Source organism: Balaenoptera physalus (assembly GCF_965194825.1).
Source record: "Balaenoptera physalus genome assembly, chromosome: 11".
NCBI classification, from domain to species: domain Eukaryota; kingdom Metazoa; phylum Chordata; class Mammalia; order Artiodactyla; family Balaenopteridae; genus Balaenoptera; species Balaenoptera physalus.
In genome coordinates, this window is record NC_138896.1 from 29010894 (window position 1) to 29026919 (window position 16026).

At 38.5% G+C, this 16026-nt stretch overlaps 1 protein-coding gene and 1 long non-coding RNA gene across 3 annotated transcripts in view; one reads left to right on the forward strand and one right to left on the reverse strand.

The window, feature by feature from the left end:
* The first annotated feature begins 41 nt into the window (after positions 1–41).
* LOC309637336 lies at positions 42–12517 on the forward strand. Its single transcript, XR_014250487.1, has 3 exons — positions 42–1741; positions 2052–8410; positions 9086–12517. It is a non-coding gene; the product is annotated as an uncharacterized lncRNA (long non-coding RNA).
* The window catches only part of CD2AP (CD2 associated protein), a 113422-nt gene continuing 109100 nt past the window's right edge, over positions 11705–16026 (reverse strand). For both annotated transcript variants that reach the window (XM_082411671.1, XM_082411672.1), the window contains one exon: positions 11705–14678. In XM_082411671.1, the coding sequence (XP_082267797.1) occupies positions 14637–14678 (42 nt within the window). In that variant the 3' untranslated portion in view covers positions 11705–14636. The remainder of the gene's footprint in view (positions 14679–16026) is intronic.

Genomic DNA, 16026 nt, shown 5'->3' on the forward strand with positions numbered 1-16026 from the left:
TCACATTTTTATGCAATAGATCTCTAGAACTTTTTCACCTTGCAAAACCAAAACTCTATACCCATTGAACAATTACACCCCATTATTTGCACCCCCTCCCCTGGTAACCAACCTTCTACTTTCTGTTTCTATGAGTTTGACTTCTTTAGATATCTCGTATATGTGGAATCATACAATATTTGTCTTTTTGTGACTGGCTTATTTCACTTAGCATAATGTCCTCACGATTCATCCATGTTGTCGCTGAATAATATTCCACTGTGTCTATATTACCACATGTCTGTCCATTCATCTGTCAACGGACAGTGGGCTGTGTGTCCTCACCTTCCGTTTTCCTCTCTGGTCTCTTCTCTAGCAACTTCTGAGTGTGGAGTTTCCCAAGCCAGCTCCTCGTCTCTCTGCTTCACTTCCTCTCCTCCCTCCCTTCCTCTTTCTCTTTCCCTAGAGGAGCTCATCCAGTTCCACAGCTTAGATCTCCAGCCACGTTTCTTTTCTAAGCTCCACATTCACATGTCAGCAAGTCCTATGACTTCTTCCTCAAAACAGATCCCAACTCTGTCCATTTCTTTCTACCTCCATCTGGTCCAGGTCATCTTCTCTTGCCTGCAGGAATACAAACACTTTCTTAATGTCTCCCTGATTTCACCCTCGCTCCCTTCCAATCAGTTTTGCAGAAATCTGCTCAAACGTATGTTCATTCGTATCATTTCCCAGATTCAAACCTAGTTTCATTGCATTGAGAATGAGGGCTATGTACCTCAAGGGGCCTACAAGGCCCCGCTCAGCTGGGACCTGCCTCTCCAGCCTCACCTTGGGCCTCTCCTCCCTCTGTCCACTCTGATCCAGATGTAAGGGCGTCCTTTCAGCTCCAGGATCAGACCAACCTCTTTTCCACCTCTGGGCCACTGTGTATCCTGTTTCTTCTGCCTAGGCTCACTCTTCTGTGACTCTTTCTCCCCAGCCCCTCACCCCACTGACTTCTTCAACACACACACACACACACACACACACCGGTCCCTGTGAGACTGGTTATTTCTCCTCCCCTAAGGTGAGGAAAGAGAGGCACCTGGGAGCAAATCTTAAGGAGGCCCTGGATCTCAGGGCCATGAAAGTGTCGAACCTACACTTACATAAACCTGAGAGGGAGGGTCTCCTTAAATTTTGTGTCCTAGACCACTCTTCTGCTTCACCTTTGTCCAGCCTTGTCCTCTCTGAGGTCTTAGCTCCAGTAAACCTTTCAGGGAGGGCTTCCTTGACCATCCTCTCTAAATAGGTCCCTTCATCCTTCTACCTACCAACCCCATCATCTTAAATTATTACCCCTTGTTTGTATCTCTCGGTTCATTTTTTCCAATTTATAATTATCTACATATTCATTGATTTGGAGGTTGTCTGTTCCTCCTCCTCCAGGAAAACAAGTGCTGTGCTTGTTTTCAACAACAATACGCAGTCAATGTTTGGTTTTGAATGCATTTAATAGCCATAGGTACTTCAACCATCCTTGAAGGTGCATGGCCTCAAATTCAAATTGGTCCCTGGTCACCTTCTTCCGCCTTCTGGGGGTGGGAGGAGCGGGAAGAAGGAAGGAGGGTAAGAGTTACCACAGGACTGATATGGGAACTAAAGCTTCTGAGCTTTTTGAATTTTCAAGGGTGAATAGAATTCAAGTATTACTAGATCCAAAATTCTTGGAAGGATCCAAAGAAATCTTGACAATTAACACAAGATTCAAAATGTAAAGGCAGGGCTTCCCTGGTGGCGCAGTGGTTGAGAATCTGCCTGCCAATGCAGGGGACACGGGTTCGAGCCCTGGTCTGGGAAGATCCCACATGCCGCGGAGCAACTAGGCCCGTGAGCCACAATTACTGAGCCTGCGCATCTGGAGCCTGTGCTCCGCAACAAGACAGGCCGCAATAGTGAGAGGTCCGCGCACCACGATGAAGAGTGGCCCCCACTTGCCACAACTAGGGAAAGCCCTCGAACAGAAACGAAGACCCAACACAGCCATAAATAAATAAATTTTAAAAAAAAATTAAAAAAAAAATGTAAAGGCAATTTGGTATGATATAGTGGACTCATTTCTGACAAGTTACAATAAAACTTTTGTTTCATAGCTTAGAGCAACATTTCACTTTTGACAACTGCTCAGAAGACCACCAGAAAACTCCATTGATCAAGCAGCGCTAAGACAATTACACCCATTATACATAGTAAGAGAACACCACTTTGATGGCCTTCATAGGTGTCAAAAGAAGGAAGTCAGGGGAGGACATTTATAGGGTTGTTAGGTCTTTAAAAAATTTAGGAACTAGTTGAGAGTGGGCAGAGTTTGTAGTCTAATGGCTTGGCTAGGTGGACAAACCAAAGTCTTCAGCAAGTCTTGAAGAGCAAGAGGTTACTCTTGATAATAAGCAGTTTTACATGGTTCAGGGCTTATCTTCCAGGAATAAATATTTCCTGGAGAGCAAGGTCTTAATCTATTTTTGTGTATTTTCTGAGTTATTTCACATCAGGACAGGAAAGAATGCTCAGTTCCAGTATTGTTTAACATGGGAAAGTACCTTGCTTTGAATTCTCAGCCCTCTGGGAATTCCCTGGCGGTCCAGTGGTTAGGATTCCACGTTTTCATTGCAGTGGACCAGGTTCAATCCCCGGTCGGGGAACTAAAGTCCCACAAGCCGCACAGTGTGGCCAAAACCAAAAACAGCAACAAAAAACTTACTTGTAAAGTTCTAAAACTCACCCTCCCAGTTTTCACTTACATCCCCTCTTCTTTGCCCACCCCTCACCTTTGCTCAATTCCATCATTTAAGTAGTCAACAACTTCGTTTCCCATCTTAATCACTAAATAGGCTTTTAGGCTCAAATTTGATCTGCAGGCGATCTTGTTATCTTTCTCTTCCACTGTTATTCTCCATCCCAGAATAAGCCAGCTGGCTAACTCTAAGAATCTGATTGCTGGAACAGACTGTGATGGTGAATTACTCCCAGGAGCAAAGTATTTCCTTTTCATTGTATTCATCAATTTACCTCAAGCCACTTCCTGCTTTCTTTTTTAAAGGACTAGTCCTTTCAGGTCAGTTCCTGTCGTTGACGGGAAATAATCAATAAACAATCTCTAGTAGGAATAGAAAAGAATTTTATTCAAGCCAAACTGAGGACTATAGCCCAGGAGACACAGATTCAAGAAGCACTTGAATTGTGTTCCGCTGGACTACAAAACAGGGGAGGCGTATATAAGCAAAAACCACAAAGTTACATATAATTGTTTGTCAAGAATTAGGACTGAAACTGGCAAGATGCTTGTTGAGTAAGGATTGGTTGGAGTCCAAAATGGTTGCGTAGTTACACGGGGAGACCTTGAGACCATAAGGTTGTAGCTGGCAGCTGCTAGCAGACATTGTTTCCAGAATGGCTGGTGGTGTCCTTGATTCTGAAACAGTTCAGAAAATTCAAGTTCTCAGTGATGCAGGAATGTGTCTGAAATCACATCCACAAAGGCCATCCGGCTCCATTTTGAATGCCTGAACCATAGTTAGTCCATTTTGATATTTCAATGTATTCTCTTCTTGAATGGTGAAAGCAGATGTACAATGCATATGGTTTAACAGGCCATAAGACAGGCTGTTCTAATTTGCATAAAATTCAAGTCAAATCATGTGTAAGCCAGAACGACTTCTCCATATCTCAATATGTGAACATTTCTTCCATCACTGTGTGGTTTAATATTTATTGGTCGCTCCTGTGGAGAAAAGGGAACCCTTCTACACTGTTGGTCGGAATGTAAATTGATACAGCCACTATGGAGAACATTATGGAGGTTCTTTAAAAAAATAAAAAAAGAACTACCACATAACTCAGCAATCCCATTCCTGGGCATGTATCTGGAAGAAAACCATCATTCAAAAAGATACATGCACCTCAATGTTCATTACATCAGTATTTACAATAGCCAGGTCATGGAAACAACCTAAATGTCCATCAACAGAGGAATGGATAAGGAAGATGTGGTACATATATACAATGGAATATTACTTGACCATAAAAAAGAATGAAATAATGCCATTTGCAGCAACATGGATGGACCTGGAGGTTGTCATACTGAGTGAAGTAAGTCAGACAAAGACAAATATCATATGATATCGTTTATATGTGGAATCTAAAAAATGGTACAAAAGAACTTATTTACAAAACAGAAATAGAGTCACAGATGTAGAAAACAAACTTATGGTTATCAACGGGGCGAGGGGGAGGGATAAATTGGGAGATTGGGATTGACATATATACACTACTGTATATAAAATAGGTAACTAATAAGAACCTACTGTGTAGCCCAGGGAACTCTACTCAATACTCTGTAATGACCTATATGGGAAAAGAATCTAAAAAAGAGTGGATATATGTATATGTATAACTGATCCACTTTGCTGTACACCAGAAATTAACACAACATTGAAAATCAACTATACTCCAATAAAATTAATTTTAAAAAATTTACTGGCTGCTCCAATTCTATTTCACTTCCAGATGTGTGTCCCAGCACCTTTATTCAGTGTGGATGCTGTTGTTCTCCTGCAGCCCTGTGGTTTTTGGTCTCAGGTGAAGGGCTCTAGACGCAACTCCTTCCCTGCCTTTGCAAGAGCTGGTGGCCTCGTAGGTAGACATCACTGACTGTGGAAACCTTCTCCAAGCTTAGACAATAGTAACCCCCTAAAGAGGAGAAACTACCAACTGTTCATGTACGTGGCACCAAGGACAAGAAGGTGTAACACTAGACACACTGCTTTTGTAATCTGTACCTAGAATGTTAGAACTGCTATTAAAATTCAAGATCCTAATTTTTCAATTGAAAAAACAGACCCAAAGATGTGATGAAATTTACCCAAGTTTCCTGAGAGGGGGAATGCAAGCCCAGGTTAGAATCCAAATCTCAGCTCCTTTCCCCTAGTTCAAGAGTGGAAAAAACTACTCAATAGTGAATAAAAATACTGAAATGCAACTTTCCTTTGCCCTTTGCATTGTCTATAGACCCTCTCTTACAAAAATTTATTTTATAAGAAAAAGAAGACTTAATTCTTATTAATTCAATTTAGTGCCATTCAGGCCCCCAGGGGGTTGTTTTTCTCATAATCCAGGACCTTTGCTGCCATTAAGAATCATAGATAATCACTAGTTCTCACCTGCTCAAAATAAGCCCTGAGCCTTTCCCAGCGGATACCAGCCGACGTGGAACGCTTTGCTTCTCCTGAAAGCGCACTGCAGGGGCCTGGTTGATCTGTGACTGGTTGGCAGGAAGAGCTGGGTGATGCTGTCCCACGCTGGCCTCCTACACCGCACACTCTACATCTTCAGGTCCTTCACATGACTGTGCCCTTTCTGGGGTAGTACTGTTCCCTGCTTCTGTGACCCTGTAGTCATGTCATCAACCACAAGATGGACATTTTGACCTCCTTTTGGAGAGAAAAGTCATTTTCTGCTTAGAATTCGAGCTGAATCTGGATTTGCTTTTGCAGTCAGGGTCATGGCACCATGGACTCCCCACTGACCACCCGCTCTGGGCTGCCATGTCGGACCCCAACTCTATGTGAATTGTACGAGGCCCTTGGGGAGAAGACAGGTGGCAAAATGAGAGAGATTGCACCATAATGTCTTTAAGAAGCCCACAGCACAAGCTCACTATTTTGTGGGCTTGTTACATAAGTGACCCTGGAGGGAAGTTGATCTGGTAGATATCAGAACACATTGCAGGAAAAAATGGAGAAACAGGAGCAGTTCCCAGAGAACCAAGGGCAGGAAATGGCAAATCAGGTTTGAGGAAGGGCCGAGGGTACGGCAGCAACCTGGGGTCAAAGGAGCATCATGACATCCAGCAAGGAATGACAAACAGAGCAGGATGGTTTTGTTGCTGCTGTTGTGATGTGATTATTCTCTTAGAGGAAAAAAATGTGAAGCACCTGGTTCCCCCTTTCTCTCTCTTTTCTGAGGACATGATCAGAGGGAAAGGCTTTATTTATGTATTTATTTGGTTGTGCCAGGGCTTAGTTGTGGCAGGCGGGCTCCTTAGTTGCAGCACGTGGGCTCCTTAGTCATGGCGTGCAAACTCTTAGTTGCGGTATGCACGTGGGATCTAGTTCCCTGACCAGGGATCGAACCTGGGTCCCCTGTGTTGGGAGCGCGGAGTCTTACCCACTGTGCCACCAGGGAAGTCCCGGGAAAGGCTTTAAATAGTAGCAATGATTTTTTTTTTTTTAGATCTCTTATAGATAAGGGAAGTGACAGGATTTGAGTGATTTGCCAAGTTCACATGGCTACTAACTTTAAGAGCCAGTTTTCAAAGACAGATCTGTCGGATTCCAAAGCATCAACTCTTTTCAGTTTGTCATGTGGAACTTAGCGGGGAGGGAGCTAGGGGAGTGCAGTGGCTGTGTCCCAGTTCTGGGTGAATTCAGTGGGTTGGAACCTTCTGCAATTGTTATTTGCAGCTTCTACCTGTATTTGAGGTTTACTCAAGCTGCCCATGAGAAGCTGAGCTTCATTTGACTGCCATCTAGTGGTCATTTAATCTCTGTAGGGACGCTAAGTAGAGTTTTTGTTTCTCATGTCTTTGCTGAAGAGCCATGAAAATCATCTAAATTTGCAAAGATGTACATCAAGAAACAAAGAATATTCCCCCAAATCTTAACTTATGTCACACAGAGAAATCTAAACAGACTATGAGATCACTGAAAATGAACTTTGTAAATTATTTAGTCTAACTCTTTTACTGATAGGAAAATTTGATACTCAAGAGAAATATAAAGGATTACAAAGAATGTTCTCTACACATTATCTATGTAAAGAGAGCATATGATCAAGAGCACAGGCTTCAGAATTGGCCTGCCTCGGTTTAGCTCCATCCCTTATTAGCTGGGTGGCCTTGGCCAAGTTGCTTAACCTCTCTGAGCCTGTTTCCTCATATGTGAAAGGGTAACAGAGAAGAACAAACCTGACTCCATACTGGATCTATTCCTTTAGCTCTAACCCTTGTGCTCCGTAGCCTGTGCTTACTCATGTTGGCTTTGCACCTTTTGTAAAAGAGTGTTGCCTATAGCCTGAAATATACAGGATAGCCTAGTCTCGGGGCTCTGACCTTTAAAGGTATAACACTTTTCCATTAAACATTTGCAGAACAGAGAATAATATTTGTCTTGTTGGAGGTTTATAGGAACATTGTGACCAGACCTATGTGGTCAGCTACAAGAACAAAGGATTCCAGCACCAAGAAGTTTGCAGCTGCCAGCCACACCCCCTCCCCTTTTAGTATAAAAGAAGCCTGAATTCTAACTCAGGTAAGATGTTTCTTTGGGACACTAGTCCTCCATCTTCTCTGTCTGCTGGCTTTCTGAATAAAGTCTCTATTCCTTGTCCCAACACGTCATCTCTCCTGATTTATTGGCCTGTTTTGTGGGGAGCAGTACAAGCTTGGACTCAGTAACAAAAGATAATAATAGTATCTATGATATCAAATTGTTGAGATAGTTAGATATATAGATACATAGATAGATTTAGATGGAGATTACTTGCAACAGTGCTTGGTACATGGTAAGCACAATACAAACATGCCTATTTTTAGACTAAAGATAAGTTTATTATAAACCTTAGGGTAATTAAACTGACTACTTAAAGCCCAGTATAACAAATGTGTTAAAAGCATTTTAAGAGCATAATACAGAGCCTCTGGAAGCATGGCTATTTTATAATAATTGACATGATAGTGGTTAGTCCTGGGAAGCGATTTCAACTTGAATCTTTAAATAGTTGAAGAAGAAAGAAAAGGCAGGAGAGGGTAAAGACAAGGGGTAACGAAGAGGGACCACATCCTCTTTGTCATTCATTTATTGATTCATCCACTCAATATTCACTGTCTACTATATCCTAGGGACCATACCGGGTTATTTCAGGTCAGTGGTTCTTAAATGTGTTCCACAGGGTCAAAACCACTCTCATAATAATACTAAGATGTCAGCTACTTTTCTTCACTGTTGACATTTGTACTGATGGTATAAGTGAGTAGAACTATTGGTGTGTCCCATGGATCAAAGAAGTGGTACCAAACTATCTTTGTATTCCCTGCACCGCACTCCCAGCAAAGGATATGCTCGGCCCTACCCCGCCCTGCTCCGTCAGTATGACCTTTTTTTTTTTAAATTAATTAATTTTATTTTGTTGCGTCGGCTCCCTAGCTGCGGCATGCATGTGGGATCTTCCCTGACCAGGACCCCCTGCATTGGGAGCACGGAGTCCCAACCACTGTGCCACCAGGGAAGTCCCAGTATGACCATTTTTAACTCATCATTTCATGTAATGCATTAAGGTTGATAAATCTCCTCACACCAAATCTTTACAAGTGAGATTGGTCTGTGGTGATCAGGTTTAGATATTAAAGTTACACTAGATTCATAAAATAAATTGGGAAAGTTTCCACCTTTTTCTACAGTTTTGACTAGTTTCAATCAAGCAGTTAAAACACGGCTATGATCCTCTCTGGCCTTGCTGTCTTTTTTCGTGGTAGAGCCTTAATTACATTTCCTATTTATGGTGGAATTAGTCAATTAAATTTTCTATTTCTTTTTGGGCAAATATTCATCCTTTATCCTCAAGTTTCATAACTTAACAAAAATGTGTCTTGGTGTTATAAATCTTGTCAATCCTCCCTCACCCGCCCCCCCAGGACATAGGGATTTCTATTTGCAAAATCAAGCCTTTGTTTCAGGACAATTTTTTTTAAATACATTTGACTATCACACATGCATCTATAAAGATGCTTGTGTGTGGTGCCTGATTGCTCACCTTTGACCGGTGTCAGTTATTTGCTGACTAGAGCAGAAAGGAGCGGCAGGAGATAACGATAGCTTTCATTCAGTACCGTTATCTAAAACACCCGCTCATCAAACCTGTTCTCTTTCCTGGGAGCCCCTTGGTTTTCAGCCTTCAAGTGAGTAGGGCTCACAGCTGGTGTGGCTTCCCTTTCAGTTCCACAGCTCCAGCCATTCTGTTGTAGAGGATTCGGGTCTAAGACCATCAGATGGACATTTCAGGGAACCAGCATCTGGAATGAGGTCTGGGGAGCCTTATGTCAAGACTTCAGGCTGTCCTTATTTTGTTCCAAATCTCAAAGCATTTGGGAGGTATTTTTATTATAAATTGTTGTTGTTGTTTCCTTATTTGAGAAACAGATTTCCTTAAATCTCTTTCAATCTATCAAGTCGATTTTTCATTCTATTTATTGTCTTTAGTCAGTTTCAAGGGAGAGGATAAGAGTAAAAATGTCATTACTGTCATGTCAGATTGTATTTGCATTCTGTTAATGTTTAGTAATATTTCTAAAAATGCACTATACCATGAAATGTTAACAATTGCCCTTATTAAAGAATTAAGTTACTCAGTGCACTTAAAATATAGTTTTACTTCTCATAACTTTATTCACACAATTTTCTAGGAACTGAAATGTAGCTAATAAAGACCACTTATAAGCTGATAGGAAAGAATACCACCCAATAGTTGCAAAATGAAAACCACAACACCTTCTGTGATTAAAAAAAATTATTGGCTCTATACAAAAAAATATTGTTGCCTATTTCTAAATTTATTTTCCTTTTATACAAGCATATTCACAATAAAGGTGTTAGTCGTAAAAATAAAAGCAATAATCGTTAGGATTCAGAAAAAAATTTTCACACCCCAACAGTCTAGTCTCTTGAACCTTGATTGGCAAGTAATAAAGTCGAATAGACCCATGTGAGTTCAGCTTTTACTTCCTACAATGGGGCTAAATCCGAAAGTTGTTCCTTCAGACAAAACCATCTGCACAGGCATTAGACAATCTCTAATGATGTCCCTTCAAACAGTAAAACTCTACAATCCAAAACTTTACCACCATTTGCCTGCAAGGCTTAATTTATGCCCAGTGTTTGTAAAAGCCAATAAAAAGCAAGTAGAAATTTTCAAACTCCTTTTTTTTTTAACTTAAACGACTTGCCACACTTATTTTCCATATTGCTTCATAGTGGTGTCTTATTCCTTTCCATGATTCAAATCTTCCAGATTTCTAGAAAGCCTGGAGTCATGTATGTGCTCAGCAAGAGTACACAGGCCTTGATGTCTTCCAGACTCTACAGTGGTGCCCCCTTATGCGCGGTTTTGCTTTCTGCAGTTTCAGTTACGCGCAGTCAATTGCAGTCCAAAAGTATTAAATGAAATTTTCCAGAAATAAACAACTCATAACCTTTAAAGTGCACGCCGTTTGGAGTAGCATGATGATCCCACGCCGTCCAGCTCTGGACGTGAATCACCCCTTTGTCCAGCGCGTCCCGCCCACTAGTCACTTAGGAGACTAGCAGAATCACAGTGCTTGTGTTAAGTAATGCTTGTTTTACTTAATAATGGTCCCAGAGCACAAGAGTAGTGATGTTGGTAATTCAGGTGTGACAAACAGCGCTTCCTTTAAGTGAAAAAGTGAAAGCTCTCGACAATAAGAAAAAAAATCACATGCTGAGGTTGCTAAGACCTATGGCAAGAATCTTCTATCCATGAAATTGGGCAGAAAACAAATTTGGGCTAGTTGTGCTGTCGCACCTCAAGCTGCAAAAGTTAGGGCCACGGTGTGTGGTAAGTGCTTAGTTAGGATGGAAAAGGCATTATATTTGTAAAATACTTTGAGAGAAACCACATTCACATAACTTTTATTAGAGTATATTGTTATAATTGTTCTATTTTATTATTAGTTGTTAATCTCTGTGTCTTATTTATAAACTTTATCACAGGTATGTATAGGAGAAAACATAGTATTACGTGAGGTTCAGTACTGTCTGCGGTTCCGGGCATCCTCTGGGGGTCTTGGAATGTACCTGCCGTGGATAAGGGGGGGATGACTGTATCTTGTTTTTTGTATTATATTTACCAGGACAACCAGTCGCGAGTTCAGAACCCAAAAAGTTTATGTGCAAGTTTATGCTTAAGGAACCAAGCAATGGGTCGGTAGTGGGGCTTCAGGAATGACTGTAATCAGTCTTAAAATCCTTCTGGATTCTGTCTCCATATCTTTATACTCTATTTAGTTCTTCCAAATCAGCTTTTTCCAGATGACAGAAAAATGTAACTGTGGAGAGCTCCCATGCTGAGACTAGCTCTTTGTTTCAAATGTTTAAAATCTCAGTCTCTGAGTCAATAATTCAATTTGGGCAAAGTACTCTCAGCTCCATTTCGAGTATCATACAAATGAAAGCTGTATCTCCTCCAAAGAAAGGGATGCTGTATTCAAAAACAAGGGGAGAGGACATACTATGCCTTTTCTCTTAATCTTATCTGCCTAATTTACATCATATCCATCACTGCAAGATGCTTTTGAGAAGAGTAAATCAGCAGCTTCCATTTAAAAAAATCTACTCTATGGCAAGCACTTCATAAGGTACGTTATATAAATCATTTCAAATTCTCCCAATAATCCTGTGAGGTAGGAATTATCATCTCACAGTTCCAGGTAGAAAGAAAAGACTCACAAAGGTTCAGTAAATGTCACATAGGTCTAGAACTTTGAATGCTTTTATTTTACTATTTATATTGTTTCTTTTATTTGGAAAACTCAAAGTAATATAAAATAATTTTCATCATACTCTGCAATCAGTATATGCTGAAGTTAATGAAAAATAACCAATAAAGACTGACACAACTGGTAATACTATTCTTTATTTTCTTTTTGAGGGAGAAGCATGCTTTACAGCACCTGTAAACAAGTCAGTGAAGTATATACTGTTTTGAGTTTCTCCATAAATATATATTATTATTTTTTTGGAATGTTAGAATACCACAACACCAACTGCATTACATAACAGTTACTGAAGGCAAGTCAGGCTACAACAAGGATAAAATTTTATGGCTAAAAATATTCATAGCAGCAACTTTTAAAAGATGATTTTATTAAATCAAGTCATTGCACTTGGTCATTTTATTGCTACAGCAAAACAAGGCCATTAAATTTTAACATTTCTCATTTCTGATTTGAACTGATTGTCTCATTCTGTTCATACATTTCAAGTTTAAATGCAAGCATAAAATGTTTACCAACACATCTAGAGAGCACTTGGGTTTATTTTTTTCTGTGATCACAGTAAGAAGCATAAAAAGAGAATCCTCTGTTACACCAGGCCCATTCTCTCTTCCTATCTTCAGACTTAGATTTTGTAAAGAGGTAACAGCTTTATAGCATGACCAAAGCTTGGTGGTCGCACACACACACAATACTCCTAATATTGAAATATAATTAGGAAAATTAGTAATATTATGTTTTTCAAAGAATAGCAAACATTCACTACCAATTTGGCAATGACAGATGCCATGCTGTTCACCTCTACTCTATAATTTATACTCACTCATTAAAAAAAAAAAAAAAAAGATTTACCCCCAAGTAAAAGCTATATTATTACATAGCATTTTATGATATTAACTTTATAAACAGGAATTAATAAAATTCCTATATCAAGAGCAAATACTGGTAAATTGCTAGATTAAAGTAATCGTTTTTCCCTTTGATTTTGGTTTTCTTTTCTTTACTATTTGGTCAAGGGCAAGAAAATAGAGACACAGTACTTGAATTACTTTTCAATTCTGACTGAGGAGTATACAAGCAAACACTTTAAATGTCTCTCAGTACTCATGACCATCTTGATTTTATGCACTGGTGAGAAAATGACCAACAAAAACTTTAAGAACAGCCTGAAATCTGCTGGTAACTTCCCCTACCCCATTATTAGGGTGGGGAGGGAGGGAGCACGTAATCAGATCTTCCAGTCATAAAGCTGGAGGGTGATTTCCAGGGTACATTGTTTTTATTTCTACCTGAAGACTTTCATATTAAAAGAAAATAAGACCTAATTTATTTAAGAAGAAGGAAATCATTCATTTGACAAGTCATTTAAAAACACCAGAACAGGAATAAACAATTTTGTTCAGCAGTGACCTCATCAGAAGAGCCCCAAGGACTTTAAGAAGTTACAATGTACATACTTAACACACAGATTTCCCCAAAAGCACTAATTTAAGTTGTGAATTTAAGTAATTATGTATTGGAGTTTCTATTATTTTCTATTTCACTTTTATTTGAAACAATATGACAAAATTTCATTAACACAAGATTTCGGTATTATAAAACTAAAACTTAAAGGAAAAATATTGGTTTGGGGGTTTAAAGAACACAAAATAGAAGCATGATAGATGGTACTCAAAATCTGAAAGTCATTTGCTATAATAAAGCTTAAAATCTAATTTTTTTTGCAAAAAAAAAATCAAATTTTCTACTTTCCATATAAACCCACATATTTTGAGACATATTATCTGTAGATAACATTTTTAAAAGTTCAAGTGTTCATAAGTGACTGTGAAGAAACTGCTATTCACCCACTTGGTGAAAATGCATTTTGAATATGGCCAACTATTTGGTTTTAAATAAGCTGTGATGTTACGTTTTATGACCTACTAAACACTCTTTATAAAGTTGGTTACCTAAATGACAGCCCCAAATATCTCCACCAGTTAGTTTAGTCTAGTAGGTAGATTACACAATGTAAAACCTGAGTATTTACATAATGATAACTTGTCAAAGTATGAAACTGCACACTGAAGTTCTGAAAGTTCTGGAGTTTTGTTTTTCTAACATTACCGTTATTAAAAATCAAATGGAGGGGCATGAAGAATTAAATCACAAGATTATGAAATGAGTAATATTTGAGCCTGTAAAATAAGCAGAAAAGTACGGCAATAAGGCTGGTGTTTGCATATTATATGTGCTGTAGTTTCTAGGCACAACAAGTTAAGGGTTAAATTGACATTTTTAGTTCCTTAGACCTAATGAATTTAAAATATAGCTCATATTTTCCCCAATATATTTAACAATCCAATATATTTTAACTAAATTCCTTTATGAATCCTATAGTGCAAGCAATAAAAAAATATTCCAAAAGTTGAAGAAATTATTTTGATTAGTTCATTACAGTTATTACTATATGCATGGGTGAGTAATCTGGTTTGTAGCTAGGAAACTCCTATTTCATCACCCAGAGTATCACAAACTGCAAACAAACAGGCACAACAGTGTAATCCTGGGTAAGAAGCTAAACATAAAAAATATATATATACAAAGTTTATATCCCTTATGTTTTATGGGAAAAGTAGTGACTATAGTTACTATAAAGCTAAACTGTCCCTCTCAAATGGTATATTTTACAGATTATTCGTAAAGATATCACCATATTTATAGTATAGATCTCTTTAAAAATAATACTACAAGTTTCAATAAAAAAAAACTATTGTGAATTTTCTTTCCTTTTTATACAGATTCAGTAGTATTTTCAAGCAAACTAAACAAAAGAGTTTGCAATCCCAGCACATAAGAAATAAGGCCTCTTTTTTTTCATATTGGCAAAACAAAATATATAAAAACAATTCACCCTCCCCCTACATTTTTCTATAGATATAATAGTTCATATACGCATATTTCTTTATCACGACATCAGCATTTGTTATTTTTAAGTAACAAGTCAGTTGAAGTTCATAGTGTTGCTTCTGAATCCCTGGAACGCTGAGAACACTGGGTGCACGTCACTTCAAGAAGACATGATTGCTTTTTTCAGTTTCTCTATTTCCACCTAAATGGCAACAGATAAAATATCTTTACTTTAAAAAAGTTTATTTATTTTATCCTATGTCATGAAGATCTGATCATAATTTCAAGCCTCCAGATTTTGATTTCCATTCTAAAATCCAATTTCCAATGGTGTAATAAATATTTAAAAAGTTCAACAGATGAAAATATCACAATGCAAGTTCCTAAATGACAGGTGACAACAACAAAAAAGCAGCTACAGTTGTTTCACCCAGAACAATGTTAAATAATGTGAGCATTTGAAAGATCTGTAAGAAAATCAGCCCTACAAAAAACAAGAGTATCCTTGAAACCAAACTAAGAAACATACCCGTACCTATAATTAAACAAAGGGGGCAATATAGAATTTTTTTTTTTTTTTAAAAGGACCAGTTTAGTTCTCTGTTTTTCACTTACTCCTTAGGTGATATCGGTAAACCACTTAACCTCACTTGGTCTCAACTTCCTCAACTGTAAACAGTATGTTCTAGATTAAATTGCCTTTAAAGCCCAGGAATATATGTAAAATGCAGTCAATGTGTTAAAAATAGTTCCACTGTTAGGTAGAAGACATTCTTCACTTAACAGAAGTTCACAATTTAAGAAACGTTAGAAGAAAATTAGAAAAATTCATTAAATTTTCACAATAACTACAGAGAGTTATTTAACTTTGACATATTACAAATAACTAAGTTGAGGATCAAAGAGATTAAACACCATGCCAGTGGTTCCATGCAGAACTTGTACTGGTAAGGTCTAAGGCTTTAAAGGCCACAGTTTTTGTACTCTCTTCCCAATCATATGGTATTTTGATCATCTCTGACCTTGCATTACATGTAGAAACATTTAGGCCTTACCTTCTCCTGATAGCATCATCCCTCTCCCCAACAATGCATACAAATAATACATGTTATGGCTAACTTCTGACAAATAGATCATTACTAAATGATGAGCATTTTGCTACAGTCAAAAAGTATAATTTCAATAAGCTCACAATCTCCTAAGGGATCCTAACCATTCAAGAATGGTTTGCTAATTCCAGGATCTTTCCTGATGTTATTCTTTGACTAATATGATTATTAGCCAAACATGTTAGTAGCATTGGATTGAGACAAAATACCTTCAATCTTCAGCCTGATGCGCTATTATCATCTCTATTCCAAAGATACATTAACCACTGTATGAATTTTAATGCGTGAGGATGTATAGAAAACAGAAAGAAAAAAAAATTGGTAGAAGAGGGAGTGCGGGTGGGGTGAGGGTCAGGGTGGAGAAGAGCCCTGCACGCAGTCAGTAATACTCCTCACAGACTGCTGCCGGTCACATAAATTTAGGTATCCGGCAAATAACTT